This window comes from Athene noctua, chromosome Z (genome assembly GCF_965140245.1).
Source record: "Athene noctua chromosome Z, bAthNoc1.hap1.1, whole genome shotgun sequence".
NCBI lineage: Eukaryota > Metazoa > Chordata > Aves > Strigiformes > Strigidae > Athene > Athene noctua.
This window is the reverse complement of record NC_134077.1, coordinates 5,529,407-5,547,140: the sequence shown is the minus strand read 5'-3', so window position 1 is coordinate 5,547,140 and position 17,734 is coordinate 5,529,407. Positions and strand designations below refer to the sequence as shown.

General features: G+C 42.9%; 1 protein-coding gene across 2 annotated transcripts in view; it reads left to right on the top strand.

The window, feature by feature from the left end:
* Positions 1-17,734, top strand: part of SETBP1 (SET binding protein 1) — a 264,896-nt gene that overhangs the window by 172,721 nt on the left and 74,441 nt on the right. For both annotated transcript variants that reach the window (XM_074931316.1, XM_074931315.1), the window contains one exon: positions 6,454-9,919. In XM_074931316.1, the coding sequence (XP_074787417.1) occupies positions 6,454-9,919 (3,466 nt within the window). The remainder of the gene's footprint in view (positions 1-6,453; positions 9,920-17,734) is intronic.

Here is a 17,734-nt window from a genome sequence, read left to right as displayed (position 1 = left end):
ATGGGAGTGCAAATCTGGAAGGACCTACAGCAGCTTCAGTGAAGATTCTCCTGATTTGCGTGAGACTTGCACCAGTCTGTGATGTTTGTGTTCAGTGAATGGACACAAGCAGGTGATATTTTGCTTTTAATTAACCCACTCCCACTCCATGCTGTGTCTTGCTCTCAAGTAGTCCCCCTGCAGCTTTGTGTTAATTCCTGCCTCTCTTTCAATGTCTAACGAATGATTCTCCCTCCTGTAAGGGTGGTGGTGTTCGGGCTTTGTGCTGTTGAAGACTCGGGGAGATGGCCGAGGAGGAAACTCAGGGAGCGATAAATTTGAAAAACTGCTCTGGAAAATCACCCTTGTTTGGGATAATAATGATGAATTTTGTGTTAATACCTGCTGACATGTTTACTGTTAGTATTTTAATTGGAATTAAAGCCCCTACATCAGTTGTGAACCAGATTCAATGGGGTTTCTCAGAAGACATAACTCCTGTTTCCACTTCCAGCAAGTGTCATACCGTGATCCCTCATTCCCGATTAGAGTCACTGATGACTTAAAGGACTTCCTAAAACCATTTCAGACATTTGTTATTATGAACTAGCCTGACTTCATCACAGACTCCTCTTATAAATTGACATTTCATGTCAATGACTGCTCAACCTGCAAGTCATCAAGCTAGAGTTAAGTTCCTCTGAACCTGGTGTTTCCTCGGCTTGGCGTCTTTTATTTACAGAGTAATGCTACCCCAGGAAGGTTCAGTGCACTCACCAAAATACATGAAATATCTCCAACCTGTAGGTCTGATTAGAGCCTTCCAGTGAGCAATTTGCAACTGTTCCATTAGGAAATGCTCAATTTTGAGCAAAAGTATGAGCTGAGCCAGGGTTATTTATTCATGTGCTGTACCTAGAAATCTCATATTTTTCTTCCACTTGAAGGGTTTTCTTTTCCAGTAACATCTTTACATGCATGTCTAGGAAGCAGAAACTGAAGAGATAGCTTTCTCAAGAGGAACAAACCACCTGGAGCTTCTTCCAGTTTTTAGGACCTCCTTACAAAGGACAAAAACAGAGTCTGATTTTTCAGAAGGTAGATGCCCACTGCATTTTCCACTTAACCTCAGTGCCACCAGATTTATTTATTCAGTCCTGAAAAATCTCAGGTTGACCTTTTGCTAGGCACCAAAGGTCTTTTATTGGCATTGTCTGGATTACTTTCAAGCATAGGCTTGTTAAAGCAGGTATGAATTCAGGCCTGCCTTTGCTCTGAGCTGGCTGGTTACAAGGAAGGTCCACTCTGCACAAAATGTCACTGCCATAGCAGAGTGCTGTGCCTGAGCTAATATCCTTCTCTGTATGGCTTGGAAACAACACCTGGTGACCCAGCTTCTAGCCAACCCAGGTGGCAAGCAGAACAAATGTCCACATACGTCCAAGCAGTCACTGCTTCACCCCATGGATTCCCAATGAGATGCCAGCTCCCAGTTGCCAAAATTGCTACCAAAAATGGCTTACAAGTTCCTAGGCCACACAGAGGTATTATACAGTGTTTTGTTGAGACTCGTTCTCCCTGGGGAGGCAGGGGTGGCCTTGAGATAAAAGCAAGCACTTCCCAAGACTCTGATTTTAAGTGACATTATTCGTTTAGGAAAGCCTTTCCTCTTTTTATGTTATTTTCTTCTTAAAAAAAAATTAAAATATTTGCAGCCTATGAAGAAGATAACAAAGAATGGTATGTCCCCAGAACACACTATGATGTGTCACTGTGGATGCCAATCCCCACAGACACTCCCAATGTTATTAATTTTTAAAACAAACTTGCTGATTGAGGTTCTGACTGCCTTTAAATTGTCTCTACAAGGAGACTGTGTACTAATTAACCCACAGAAACAATCAATGATGTACCTTTTTCAAGTTTCAGGGTGATTAGAATATGAAAATGAAGAGCACAATGGTGCAGATGTTTTAAAATCACAGCAGACAGCAATTAGTGACATGGGAACCAGCTGCTTATCTCTCCAGATAAAGCCTCTTAATAGGGAATTACACTTGAGGAGCCATTACACAGATGGATCTTCGAATGATTTAAAGAGGGGGCGTTGTAGTATTAACTTTGATTTGCAAGCCAGATTCGTGACAAGCTGTATGTGTGTTACCTTCACAAAAAGGTGCTTTTGGAGCAGGGGGCTACCATTGCGTGTAAACAAATAATTTTTTTTCTGATGATGGGTTTTTCTAATTGTGTATATTACCATTATTTTTAGTTATATTAATTTTTATTTGAATTTTTTTCCTTCTTACTATTATTTTACTAAGCTCTTAATACAGTTGCTGGCATCTCCTCCCACTTTTTTGCTTTGGGACTAGAAGCAGCATGTGGATTGAGAGAGAAGCTCAGGTGAGGGAATGGGGAGGCAGAGTGAGACATCCAGTAGTTAAATGGAAAGAGTCCCTGAGAGATGGATTCTGCTGCGGGGGTACTGCTTGCAGAGTAAGGTGCCACTCATCATGGAAATGATAGAGTCTCATCCTCACTTTCAAGGGCTGTATGCCAGAATAAAACTGTTAAAAGGAGTAATCACCTCTGCAGGTGCAGGATTGCCTAGGTCTGGCAAGGCAGAGGTAAACACACAGTCCCACCTCTTCTGCTCTCTGGCCAGTGCTCTTCGCTTGCCAGTATATGCGATGGATCCTGCTCATGGGTCTACCCACCACTGCCAAAGCTGAGGACTGAAACTCGTGTGTTTGGCATTAAAATCATATAATACTAATAAGAGAATTCAAACTTTATTTTTCTAATGTAAAGTTTAGCATGTGCTGGACCACGTTGCTCAAACTTCTTTACAGTTATGAAAACTATTAGCTTCTTTATATGTATTTTATTTTCTTGTAAGGAAAGATGAGATTATTATCATTAAGTACATCCAGTAAACTGACTATCAAGAGAAATATTGACCAAGTCTGGTGAGATGTGATAAAATTGCACATGTTAAGTTACTCTCCTACTTTCACAAAAGAAGGAGCAGACTCCCAGTGCAGAATAGCTAACTACTGAAGAAAATCCTGTTTAATGAAAGGGCAAACTACAAACAGAGGCAGGCGCTGAAATTTGAAGTATTTTTAGGGTCTCATAAAACAAAAAGTAAATATAGGTAAATATTTCCATTTTCATGAAAAAGCTCACTATTCTTGATGCTGGTCTTGGCCATGCTGCCATGGAAACTCTATTCAAGTCAACAGCCCCTTGCCAAGACCTATGGAGCTGAAGTATGTTGCATGCTTACTGACAAATAAAGTAATGAATTTGTGTGAAAGGCATCAAGATACATGTTTCTGAGAAGCCCTGTTTGTCTTCACCCTGCTGACAGCTCTGGCATCCTCCACTAGCTCAGCCAAGGCTTAGGTTAGCTGAGTTGGTTCTTGTTGGCTCTTAGGGTGATGCTCACCCAACAGGGAAGATGGAAACACCTAGACATTAGGACTAATGGGATCAGACAGCAATCCAGATGGAAACACGCAGAATAAAATACACTTGGCTGCATTACTTTCAACTGATTTAGTAGTGCTTCTAGGTAAACAGTCCCCACATATCTATGGCAGACAGTGAAACCCAACCTGCTGCAGCCAAATGGTCTCTGGCTGCTGTAGAAGAATTATTTGGGGGTGACATCAATGTGTCTGGCAACGGATGGTGAATAGTAAATGTTATGCTGGAAGAAGTTGCATGAGGAAACCCGGTGGACCATTATGTGCCTGGACAGATACATAATTTTGACGTCTTGCTTAGGAGATGGAGACCCCTAATCCTGCAGAATGGTCATTTTTTGAAGGCCTGTTGAAATCAGAGTGCTTATCTATGTGATTAAATGCCTTCAGAGTTGGCACCTTTGATGACACAGGCATATCTTTCCCATTAATTGTAAGATAGATGTTGTGGTGGCCTGCAGTGCTGGAGTAATGACAAGACTGTCATTACGGATATGTTGGAAGTTGCATCATCATTTTATAATGTGCCGGCCTAGGAAATGAGGCTGGAGGAGCCAAGCAATATATCAGCATTCATTGCTGATATATAGCTGGCCTCTTAGTTCTGAGCCCTTATTAAATGTCTTAAAATATAGATCAGAGATTATAGCTCCTTTTAAACTAGAGATCTCTGGGCGTGTGGTTGACTTGGAGGGACCAGGGTGTTGCCATGTGATAGTTTCACTACTGTAACCCTCTTTTTTTTTTTTTTTTTAATTTCCAAATTAATTTTTTCAGGTCGTTTAGTTTCACAGCTTAGCATTTTGGAAATAATGTGGGTGTAGTATAAGGAGTTCCTTTGACTGCAGCTGTAAGTGTCCAGGATCTGTGCAGAAACAGCCTGGCCCTGCTTCTGTGTGGGTCCTGGGTGCCAAGAGCCCATCATTTCCAGGGCTTTTCTAAGTCACAAATCATGGTACCTCGGGAATATGATGTTTCATGTGAAGTTGAGGTGGAGGGCACCCACCTGCAGCCCACTGCAGGGGATGGCCACCTCCTGCACACCTTCTCATGCCAGTATACCCAGCCTGGTGGCCTGGGGGCAGGAGAAGCCTCAAATGGATGAGGTGAAAGGAAGCTCAGGAGCTTTGTGATCAGTTTCAAAAAATTAAAATAAAAAATAAACGATCAAACTTCAGTACCAGTGCTGCTGATTTCCTCTTGATCCCTCCTTGGGCTCATCCCAAGGACGTGGATATGGGTGGGCTCCATTTTCCGAAGGAGGACATCAGTGGTCAGGGCCACTGCGCGCTGTGTGGCTCGCACGCGTGAGGCCACTGCGAGGAGGAGGAGGACGAACTGATTCATTTCCCCGAGGGCTGTTTATGCTTTCGGCTCTTTTCTCAGGCTGAAGAAACCGAGTGTCGCTAGCTCGCGACATCTGCAGCTCTACCGCAGCTGCATGCTTTCATTTTCTCACTCCACAGTTCCTGGAAATCTCTGCTTTCCCTGAGCATGGCTCGTCCATGTGCATGACAGCTGAACTATACACAGGATTTAAGAGTCCCTGATTACTCCTCAGACGACGGACCAGAACAGCTTCATCATTATTGCCTATTCCAGCAAAGCCACATGCCCATTTTTTATATGCACATGAAGGATATCTCAACATCGATTTGCCAATAACGTGTATGTTTACTGGTCTCTAAATAATGCATCATGGGCTTGAGGTTGTTTAGTACTTTTCATATCCCTCTAAAGTTGCTCATAACTGGGGACACCTCATTTCCCAGATCAAAACCCTCTTATGCTGGCATCCTCCTTGCCCCAAAATTTCTGTTACAAACACCACAAATGGGGATCTAATGTAACACTACCAATAGAAACTTTATTGTAACAGGGTGTTCACAGAAACATGAGACACTTAGCAGTCGTTTTCTATTGTTCTTTCCTTGGTTACACATTTATTTTAAGTTTCCCATCATTTATTTGGCATTACAGTCTGCTAAGAACAGTTGTTCGCAGTACTAGGTGTACAAAATCAGGTGCACAGTTTGATCAAGAGCTTTACAAAAAGCTTGTAAGTGTAATAGGAGAAAATAAACAGCTAGGAGAGGTCAGCTAGTGAAAGTTTAAAAAAAAAAAAAATTTCTTGCTTTCATGGACTTTTCCAAAGCTTACCACTGTAACAAACATAATCTTGTTAGCTGAAGGAGGCTAAGAAAAAAAAGGAGACTTTCTTTTGCTCTGTAAATCTTCAGCATAATTCTGTCCTTACTCTAACCTCTGTGATTTGAAGAGCTGCTGTTGGATTAGAAATCATATTGAAAACATCTCTTACAAACATTGCAAATAGCAGATTATTAAAATGGAAAGGGAGTAATGCAAACCCTGAACCTGCCAAGTGTGCCTCACAAACTTGATGCTATGCATATGATTTTAAGCTTGAAGTTTGTGGGGATAACTTCTATGTGAAAATTTAAGCAAGTAAATCTTTGCAGATTCTGGCTTCATAGGGAAGTGGACCCATGGGTTTTCCTCTTGTTTGTTACAACTTCCGAGATAATTTTGCATTTTTCTTGTTTACAACAATGAGTTTAATTGCTGTTATTGACCGTCAAGTTCTGTAAGGGATTATTTTTCAGGAAAAAGGATTTCTCACCAGGAGGCTAAATTGCACCATTCATCCATTGAAAGGGAATATTTTAGTTGTGGTTTAAATTAAAAATCAATAGAATATGTTTCCTTAGCAATTTAACATTTATAGAAATATTTCCATTGTTTTTAGAGTGGGAAAACAAAACGAAACTTGTTTACAGAGCATGAATCTAAATGCAAATTTGGCTCGAGTATAAGAAGAATTTATAAAGGCTCCTAACCCTTAAAAGGACATTGGTTAAGAAGAGTTGTCATTTATTGTACACATAAAGAGCTGCAACCAGGGGTTGTGAATGGACTGATAAACTAATTTTTTTTCTATTTATTATCTTCTCCCTTTCAGGTTTATGACAGGCCACAAAAACATTCTGCTCTGCACTATGATCCAGGTCTCCCACAAGACTTCACCGGTGACACCTTAAAATCAAAGCACCAGCAGAAAAGTAGCAACCAGCACCACCTTGACTGGTCAGCGAGCTCCGATACTGGATCCACTTCTCAAAGTTGCTTCATCAACACAGAACCCAGTCGAGAAGCAGTTAGTGCCGCCAAGGTCCCCGCTCCAGAGCCAGGAGTTTCCTTCAGTAAATCCCAAACGAAGAAGTCCTGTTCCAGCAGCACGTGGGGGCAACTGTCAGCCAGTAGTAAAGAGCTTGCCATTTGCAGTGCAGTCCCATCACCCAACAACATCAGCGCGGCCGCCCCGCCAAGCAGTGCCGCCGACTGCAATGGGCTTTTGCCTCTCGGTGATCAAGATGGAGTTGTGCAGCTGGAGGCCCCCGATCAACCCGCCGGGAGTACAAAGAAGAAGTCCAACAAAAAGGATTTGATAAGTCAAACCATCCAAACCGCAGACATCGAATGGGTGAAGAGTGCTCAGAAAGCATTTGACAGCAAATCCCATGACAGCATGGAAGGGAAAAAGGAGTCTTACTCGATGGACAGTGTGTTGGATACGTCACCCTTGAAGCAGAATCCCACTTCTGCTAGCAGTTGTGAAAGTGACACCAGTCACGTACGAATTACTATCCCAATAAAGACTCCAACAACGGATACATCTGGCCACAAAAGGAAAAAAAGGCAGTCCACAAAATCTTCCATAGAGAAAACGATTCAGGAGAAAAGCCTGCCTTCTGGACTTGCTATGAGCAGTGAAGTAGCAAACAGGACTAGTTCTCAATCAGAGGGGAGTAAAAAAGATCTCCGAGCCACAAAGCCAGGGAAAGTGATGGAAAATGAGTCTCCCTTAGTAGCTATCGACAGCAGTGTGCTCACTGACAAAGCTTCCTCAAACAGTGCCACCAGACTCAGAAAGTGTGTAGCTGTGACATCCACTCTCCTACCCACTGATCTTCCCACAGCTGGCAAACTATCTGAGGTCCAGCACCCCAAACATGCAGCTAAGCGACGATGGACCTGCAGCAAACCTAAATCTCTCCTTCGGGAGACCTCCATGACAACATCTGAGAAGCTGATGGTGGAGCCTCCTTCAGCCTATCCCATCACACCATCGAGCCCTCTGTATACCAATACAGACAGTCTTACTGTGATCACACCTGTCAAGAAAAAAAGAGGACGACCAAAGAAACAACCCTTGCTCACTGTTGAAACCATCCATGAGGGAACTTCCACCAGCCCAGTGAGTCCAATCAATCGTGAATTTCCAGGAACAAAGAAAAGGAAGAGGAGAAGGAATCTGGCCAAGTTGGCCCAGATGGTCCCTGGAGAGGACAAGTCCATCAGTGAACTCAAGTTTCACAAAAAAGTCGGGAAGCTTGGGGTCTTGGATAAGAAGACCATCAAGACCATTAATAAAATGAAGACCCTCAAGAGGAAGAATATTCTCAATCAGATCTTGTCCTCTTGCTCCAGCAGCATAGCTCTGAAAGCAAAAGTCCAGCCACCGTCTAGTGCTGGGCCAACCACCATTGATGCCAGACTAGGGAAGCAGATCAATGTCAGCAAGAGGGGGACTATCTACATTGGTAAAAAAAGGGGCAGAAAGCCAAGAGCAGAGCTGCAGCCTCAGCCAGAAGAACCTAAGACAGCCATCAAGCACTCAAGGCCTGTTTCCAGCCAGCCAGAAAACCCAGCAGTGCCTTCCAACCTGCAGTCACTTGTGGCATCGTCACCAGCAGCTATTCATCCGCTTTCGACACAGTTAGTGGGGACTAACGGCAACCTTAGCCCTGCAAGCACTGAAACAAATTTTTCAGAGTTAAAAACTATGCCAAATCTTCAACCTATCAGTGCTCTTCCTACAAAAACCCAGAAAGGAATGCACAGTGGAACTTGGAAGCTGTCTCCACCCAGGTTAATGGCTAATTCACCTTCCCACCTCTGTGAAATAGGTTCTCTGAAAGAAGTCACACTGTCACCAGTGAGCGAGTCTCACAGTGAGGAAACCATTCCGAGTGACAGTGGGATAGGTACAGACAACAACAGCACTTCTGACCAAGCCGAGAAAAGCTCAGAATCCCGACGGAGATACTCCTTTGATTTCTGCACCCTGGACAATCCAGAGGCTATCCCATCTGACACCAGCACAAAGAACAGGCATGGTCACCGGCAGAAACATCTCATTGTGGATAACTTCCTCTCTCATGAGAGTATTAAAAAGCCAAAGCACAAGAGGAAAAGGAAAAGCCTGCAGAACAGAGATGACCTCCAGTTTCTGGCAGACCTTGAGGAACTCATTAATAAGTTTCAAGTGTTCAGGATTTCCCATAGAAGTTACACATTTTATCATGAAAATCCATATCCCAGCATCTTCAGGATTAATTTTGATCACTACTACCCTGTGCCATATATCCAGTATGACCCATTGCTCTATCTTCGCAGGACCTCTGACATGAAGTCTAAGAAGAAGCGTGGTAGACCTGCCAAAACCAATGACACCATGACAAAGGTGCCTTTTTTACAAGGGTTCGGTTACCCTATTCCCAGTGGGAGTTACTATGCACCCTATGGAATGCCTTACACATCAATGCCTATGATGAATCTTGGTTACTACGGTCAGTATCCAGCTCCTTTGTACCTGTCTCACACGCTCGGAGCGGCTTCCCCATTTATGAGACCTACCGTGCCCCCACCCCAATTCCATGCAAGCTCTCATATGAAGATGTCCACCACTGCCAAGCATAAAGCGAAACACGGAGTGCACCTACAAACACCTGTGGGAATGGGCCTTGGAGACATGCAGTCCTCTTTGGCTCCTCCAAAGGTCGGAGGAACAAGCCTTTCAAGTGGCCGACTTCACAAAAGGAAACACAAACATAAGCACAAGCATAAGGATGAGCGGATATTGGGGACACATGAAGATCTCAGTGGTCTCTTCGCTAGCAAGTCCACTGGCTTCTCCAGCCACGCGATCAACGAACGGCTAAGTGGCTCAGATAAAGACCTCTCTTTGCTCAATGAGAAAAGCAAGCATAAGGAGAAGCAGAAGCACCAGCATTGTGAAACCGGACACAAAGGCTCAAAGAGTAACTTTGAAGTGGATACGTTGTCTACGTTATCACTTTCTGATGCCCAGCAGTGGACACAGAGTAAAGATAAAAGTGACTCAAGCAATGATCCCATTGACTCTTGCACAAAGAGATACTCTGGTAATACTGAGAGTAATGGAAGGTCAGAGTCCCTGGACATGTTTGGTGAAATGAATTCCTCGAGTGAGAAGCGGGATAATGATGCAAGTGGGAATAAAAGAAGAAGCTTTGAAGGGTTTGGAACTTACAGGGAAAAGGACATTCAGCCCTTTAGGACAAATAGAAAAGACAGAAGTACTTATGATTCTTCAGCCTCTTCAGGTAAGCTCTGCTTTATTCTATTTTAGCTTATTGCATTTAAATTTTAATGCTGAACAAAGAGGGACTTGCCATTTACAGCAAATGTGTTTATGAGTCAGTAAGTTCTCTGGCTTTTTGTAATTGATTCTCATTCTGCATCCAGGCTTTGAGGAGATCAACAAGAAATTTGGCCATGCATTAAGCCAAAAGCTTTAAAAGTCTTTGAGTTGTTACATAACACTTTTAGAAACATTTGTCCTGCCTTTGCTTATTTCTTATAGCTTGTTGCTTGTTGCACTTCCTCCAAAAATCTCACCATTACGTTCTGCAACAGCAGCAGCAGTTATAATACCTGTTGGCAAGGTAGGCATCCCTCTTACTGGTGTCTGATGTTGTGGGCTGGTAGTTGTTGTCCAGCCTTTCGGAGAACAGCCACAGTACAGAGCAGAGAGTCTTTGCTCTGGCACACAAAGCATACAAAAGCCATTTGTTGATGGGATGGAGATGGGTCATTGTCCCATTACTGGTGTGGGGTACTGCTGATCCAGAGGGACCCATCATGGTGGTAGCTGGGCCCAATATATGGAGACTATGGGTACAGTCCTAGTGTAAATTAGTCCTTTCCAGTCAGCAGGTGCCATGTAAAGTAATTATCCTGAGCATTGAGTGGCTGTGGGAAGGGACTGGTGTCATGGAAACAATAAACCCTAGCCAACTGACCCTGAAGAATTTTAGCACTCATGACTTGGAAATATAAGCTGGGTAGATGAGGAGGGAGGAAGCTCCTTTTGGCTGCTAAGGACATCTGTTCCTCTCATGCAGAGGGGGTAAATAAAAAGCGAATCTGATTCTTGTCCACAAGACTGGATTGTATTTTACAATAGGGAGCTGCTTTCATGATGACACAGAGGCAGGTGTTTTTCTGCAATATAAATGAATTTAGCTTGGGAGCAAGCCCAGAGCTCCTGCACCATCAGATATTTATCACAAAGCAGATTTCACACTTGGTTCTGGAAAAGGCTGGGCTTTACTGAACCAACCTGTGGTGGATGAGATTCTGATGTGTAAGAAAGATCTTCAGAGAAATGTAATTCATAGCCTCCAAAATGAACAGAGAATCAGTTGAGAACACAGAGGGAGCAGAGAACTTGTATAACCTGCCAATGTAAGGCTCTTAAGATTTTTATGGACTTGTAACAGATTGAGATCCAAAGACTTCTCATGCTTAAGCCTCCTAGACATTTCCATTTCCTTCGCTGAAAGCAGGATCTGGACTATAGCAATGAAAAGCGGTCTGAAACGAGTGCTTATCCCATGAAAATATTCCCATTCATGATATCATATTATATCAGACCAATTGTGACACCCAGAAATGAGACACCCAGAAATATTGGAGAAGAGACAGAATTCAGTCACTGGTTGTATCAGGGTTGCTACATGCCTGACAAAGCACAAATTTATTCTCCACCAAGTGCTGTGGTGTCTGTTGCATTAAGGAAGTAGTTGTGTCCTAGCAGACAAGGGTTAAAAGTCTTCAAAATTTTTAACAACGCTATTTCTCAGTGTTTTAGTGGAAGATACTGATTTCACAGTTTGATAACAGTTGGATTTCTAGCCTTTTTGCTTTCTGAACAGAAGATGTTTACTAAACCTGTACTTACCAATTTAATATATTTCACTTAGGCATAGCAAATTGTCCGGAAAAAATTCTTATCACTGCTGAACCCAAATGAGTTTCCCAAGTAAGGGCATGATCCCTTCCCAGCTGACTTGGAAATAGAACTGATAAAGAAAAAGTCCATTTTGTGTTACTGTCCTCCTTGTTTATTGCCCATGACAATAAAAACATAAGATGGAATGATAGAACTTGCAGTAGGAGCTCCATCAGATTTGGTGTTTAAACTTTTATAAACTGGTTCTTATTTTAAACTAAAATTATTATTTTTATTTATTTTTACTTTTCATGATTACAACTGCACATCGTTCCCCATGACCTAATCCATCAAGCCATAGATTATGAACTGGTTTCTTCATTGTCAAGCTATTATTTAGATGGAAAAATCATCAGCAGTTAGCTAAGCAGAGCCAGCTAACCAGAGCCATACCTTGCACCACAAGGAAAAATAGTAAAACTAAACAGCTCTGCCAAGAAAGGCCTGGAGCCAAGACTCCTCATTAAAGCCTAGGAACATCTGTCTGCTTATGACTGTCTAAGATCTCAGTGCAGCTTTTTTTCCTTTCTGCCTTTGACCTTCACTGGGATTCCCAATAGAGGTCCACACTTGAGCCTAGCCATAACTATTAACCAGTTCCCACTGAGAAAGGATTAAATTTTTCCATGATAACCTTGACCTTCTTTCTCCTAATTCACCTTGCATTTCTCTGAGGTGTCTAAACAGTGATTGACTAATGCTAAAAATAAAAGGTAAAAGAAAAAGAAAAAAAAAAAGCCCTATGAGAACATACAGCTCTGTCTCAGGAGGTGATTTCCGTAGCCTGATTGCTCTTGTCATTTGATATTTGTCATCTTTCACAATATAAAAATAATATATAACAGAGATAAGAGGAGACATCGCGAATATTCAGATGAAAGCTGAAAATAGATTTATATCACGATTTCAGTGTTATCTTTACTGCATGGGCATTTTGGCATGCTCGGTAATGCCATTTGCAACTTCATTGTATATTGCTGGAGATGAAATATGGAGCGAAAATCACCCACGCTCAGTAGAGATATCTGTGATAAGAGTGATGAGAGAACTATTTAGTGCTCTTTGGCATTCAGGCATTTCAGTTTGTTTCAGTGTAGTCTGTTGGTGCAGGTAGCATTGTATAGTTGTTATTATTGTTATTATCTATGTTGTAACAGCACTTAGCCATTTCTGGAAAGTTCAGTGTACCCTGGTGCTATGTAGTGATCATGCATATGGTAGAAAACAGTCCCACCATATAACCGTAAAGCCTACGTATGATTTTACAATCCAGAAAGATGAAGATGTCGAGGGAAGAGTTGTCCCTCCTACTTTCTGCAGGAGCTGGTTGTAGTCCTGGCACGAGAGTGAAGGGTCCCACTGAGGTAGTGCCAGCAGCCACCTTGTTTGGTGGCAGCAGACATCCATTCCCTGTACTGCACCTGCTTGGACTATCACTGGCCATTTGTTAGTGGGGTCCTTGTGAGCTTCGGCTCAGTTTACATCTCTCGGGACCTCTTGGGGTTAAACACACGGTGTTAATGCATATGGCTATTCTCCCAGTGCACTGCCTGTCTCTCCATCATTGTTCTGGAGAAACTGGGCTCCTTTCCATAAATACTAATTAATAACTCTTCCCACCTTCATTCCCATCCACTTCCCATGACCTGTTGCTTCCTGCTGTATTTTTCTGAAATTCTGAAATTGCTATTTTTCTAAGATTGCTTGTGCTCACCTAACCCTCCTGCATTTAGAAAGATTAATGAATCAAAACAGATTAAACCCTGCTTTCCTCTTTAGCTGATGCAGAAGACTAGTCCAGTGGCATTAGTCCGGCCTATAGGCAAGGATACAGCAGCAAGTGTTTCAGATCCTGCCTTGCCACAGTTTTACTGTCACTTGGGCAATTCCTAAACTGAACGTTCAAGTTCTGTGCACCAGGCATTGACTAGGTTGACTCACTCCTTCAGGAGGTACATATGCATTTGAAGAAGGCTGTTGGGGCCCCTCTGGCACTCTGTGACCTGAGGCACTGCGCACAGCTGGATGGCTGATCCTTTCATCTGCTTTCCAGTAGTTACTAAAGCCCCAGGAGAAGGTCCCAGGGAGACCCCACAGATTGGTGCCACATCTGGGCTGGGGAGAGTGAGAGCAGAGCTGTATTTTAAAGATGTCCTCACAGCAAACTCCACACCTCAAGTCTGCCAGCTACGGTTTCATACGTGATGCTGAAGAAGACACTTACATTGCTGTGCCAATGCCATAGCTTGTGCCTTGATAAAAAAGCAGGAATGGTTACCTCTTCCCTATTTCCTTAGGTGACCAAATGAGGAAGAGCACATTTAACATTTTAAGGTTCATAGATAAGATGGTAATTTATGTATACAACCTGTCTGATTGTGTCCTAGTTACAATCATTGTAGGCCAGGATGTAGCTGGGGGTGAAGCAGAGGTCAAAAGGCAGTATATGCAGGACAATAGTTCTGCTTTTCTTTGTATTGAGACTACACACGGTCTATGCTACTTTACACTCACAGTATTTCTGCCTCTTTTTTAAAAAAAAAAAATCATGATTATACAAGCAAAGATTACGTTGCTTGCGTATTGGGCATCATGGCTCAAAGATCAGCTAATAAGTACATGTGTTTCATCAGATATAGCACAGACACCATGCACGGTAAATTCACAGGAATATAAAGTTAATCATATGCAGCTATTAGGAAGGTAGCAATCATTAGTCTTCCAATGCTGGATAGTTAGCATGACAAACATGCTTTACAAATGAATGCTTAACTTGCCTACAAGCCCCTCATACCTTCCCCCCTCCAATGTCTGGGAGTGCTACAAGCTGAATTTTTTCTGATATGACCTTCCTTCCTCAGCTAGTCTGTATGGTGCTGGTTTAACTCTGAAGGGATCACTATCAGCTTTAGATGGAGGATAGGCATCACACAGTGAGTAGTGTTTGGCCCTATGGCTTGAGTGGGAGAACAGGGGCTGTGTCATGCGTGCGTACTTAATAAGTCACTCTTATTAAATGCACGACTGTATGTTGTATTTGTTTAAAGTTATTTTCCAGTGTCTTTATCTTAAAAGTGCCCTTGTTCCTGTGAAAAAGCCTTACATTGGGTGATTAAATCTTCCAAAGGGAGAGTAGGAGGAATACTGGAGGAAGGGAGGAGAAGTGACAATCAAACAGATGAACAGCATTCATCTGATGTCAGTACAAACACACAGATAAGTAACCATGCTCTGCTGCGGAGCGTCATTTATCCAGATGAGATTTCTTCCCTGACAAAACTCCCCTCAATGGCTCAGTTTCCTGCTGGAATGGGCTGTTGCCACACAGCACTGAATAAATCTCTGGTTCATCCTCTCTCAGAAGTCAAATGCATTACTGTGATTTAAAACAGGACTTGCTATGAGCAAACACAAACATGGTGCAATATTGGCAAAGCCATTATGAGTTTTGTTTTGGATTGAGGGGGCTGATGTTTAAGGGTTTGTTTAAGAAACAGCATTTGAAGTTCTGGATTATTATAATGAAGTATTAATCGGCCATGGTTTTACACTGAGAAAGGATCTGTTTTTCAGTAGTGGGTAAGAATATTTATTCTCCTAAATGTATATGGAAGATGCACGCAAATAGGGTTGCCAACTGTCTCATTAATCAAACTTTGCTGATTTTTGTATAATAATACTTTCCATTAATAGGTTTTTTTAATAGCTCCAGAATCACAGAGTTGGTTCATTATTCTGCAGTGAACACATTATTTCATTAATAGGGGAAAGAGTGGTCCGACACTATATTTCACAAACATTTCCTCATCTGACCAGCTTAGAGACATAAAATGTCTGTACTGGCTGGGTCTTGCATATATACTCATGGATGCATCTTTACATTCTGGAACAAGGGAGGAGAGGTGACAATCAGATGATGAAGTTCACTAGATATCAATTCAAACACATGTATAAGTCACCTTGCTTTCTTCAGTAGTGGCATCTGACTCAGCGGGACCTGGGTGTCCTATGGCATTGGGTGCATAGATGCAGCGGCAGGCTCATGCATGGTCCATGGTTTGAAGACCCATCTTCCATGTCATCGTTTTCTTGTATGACTACAGAAATGTGTCTAATTTGCAGTAAACCTCAGTGTCTGTCTGGGAAAGGGGGATAAAAGCAGTTTCCTGCTGTACAGAGCCACAGTGAGGTCTGATACGCAGCGATGCCCAGCAAACGCAGCGTGGGAGCAGTGGCAGTGCTTGAAGCAGATGGGAGAAGAGCCAGACGTGAACTTCGCTCGCTGAGGATGTATGGAGTATTAGTCACCCTCCCTTTCCCCATCTCTGCCTCTGCTGTGGTTTCCTCGGACACCCCAGGCTCCTACATAGCTTCAAGCAGCTGCAAAATTTTTCCAGCCCCAGTGTCAGTGGGGGGGTTGTGCCGTCCCCCTGTGTCCTGTGGTGAGGGACAGGCACTGTGCAGTTACGGGGTGAGTGTTTGTGCCATCTGGCCCATAAAAGTTAGCATCAGAGCTTTACAAAATGCCATTATTTGTAAATACAATTACATTCATCAAAACATCTGTTTGGGTCCCTGGATGCTTAGGACTACAACCAAAACTACTGAAATGACCTCCAAGAGCACTATCTGTCCCCCTTAGGATAAACATCCTTCTCGTTGTTTTCCACTAAGTCTTCTGGCAGTCCTGAGAAGAGGAGGCCAAGCTAGCTTCACTGTTGCTCCATTCTGCCCACGGTGCTTCCTAGAAGAATGGGCTGTTGAGGGAAAACAAAAATAATGGGAAAAACAAGTCAAAGCTTTCCTTGAAAGTGTTTTGACCAAGACATTTGAAATAGAGTGAGTTTTGTTGTTGTTGTTGTTTTAATGCTACCACTTACTTGCAGTGTTGCTTCCAATGTTTCCACTGACCAAGGAGAGAAGAAATAAGAGGGAATCTGGAGTGGGAGAGGGAGCTGGAATATTTACCACCCAACCAATCTTTTATTTCCTCTCTTAATGATTGTATGTTTATTGCGCTGCCTAAGGCTCAGTACAGAGTCTTTTGGACCGGTGATGAATTAATCAAATTAAATGCTGTGACCCCTTTGCTTTTTGGGAGTGTTACAAGCCTCCCAGCACCCTGCCTAATTTCTGCCTCTTACTTTGCTCTCTGTCCAACAGTCAGGCAGTTCTTCCCTCAAAACTTGGCAGCTCGTAGCTATTTATCTTCGCTCTTTCTGGCCAATGCCAGAATGTCTTGTTTGAAGTTTTTATTTAGGCCACTGCTGGTTTATGGAGTTGTGCAGATTCCATGTTGGGTGTGCAGCAGCTTCGTGTCAGATACAATTGGCTTCTGCTGGGCTCTTGGCTTTAAAAGGCAATAAAGAATCATGGCCGGATTCTCATCTCGGCCCGGCATAAATCAAGCATCTCCCCATTGAAATCAGTGAGGTTGACTTCTGGAGTGAAGCATGTGTTGAGTCAAAAAGAGAATGTGAGGCTGGGAAGTCCCATCTGTGGCTTCAGGGGGGATGCGCTGGAGTCCTCACAGCTGTGCTCTACCTGCCAGGTGCCAAAAACAGCCTCAGTTCAGCATTTGTAGACATTTTTTAGCTTGGAGGAACAGGGTTGATTAAGATATTGACAGTGCACAGCCTGGACACTTGTATAAGTGGCAGTTTAAGAAGAGTTAGAAGGAAAAGTGTGTGGCATAGCTCTGGACTATACACAACATAGTTTCTTGCTCAGAGGCACTGATATTCTAGGTACAAGGCAAGAAGTCTGTCCAGGCATGTGGAGGAAGTCAAACAAAACAATGGCTGTATTTTCACTATTAACCTGCTGGTCCGTGTGACTCAAAGCTGGGCATAGGAAAAGCTGAGCTCAAGATACCTGCTGGTGAGAGGGATCATAATGCACTCAAGGCAACCTGCATCCTGTCCTGCTCAACTGCAGAAATGAGAGCTGGGGTCTTTGACCTCCAGAGCATGATCTGAGGCAGCTTCTCCATTTCCACTGCCTACCAAGAATTTTATATTCACTTGTCACAGCAAAAGAGTTTTATATTCACTTGTCACAGCAAAAGAAATCTGGAAGAGCATTATTGCAGCTGCTTTAGTCTGCCTGTTTACAATAATGATGC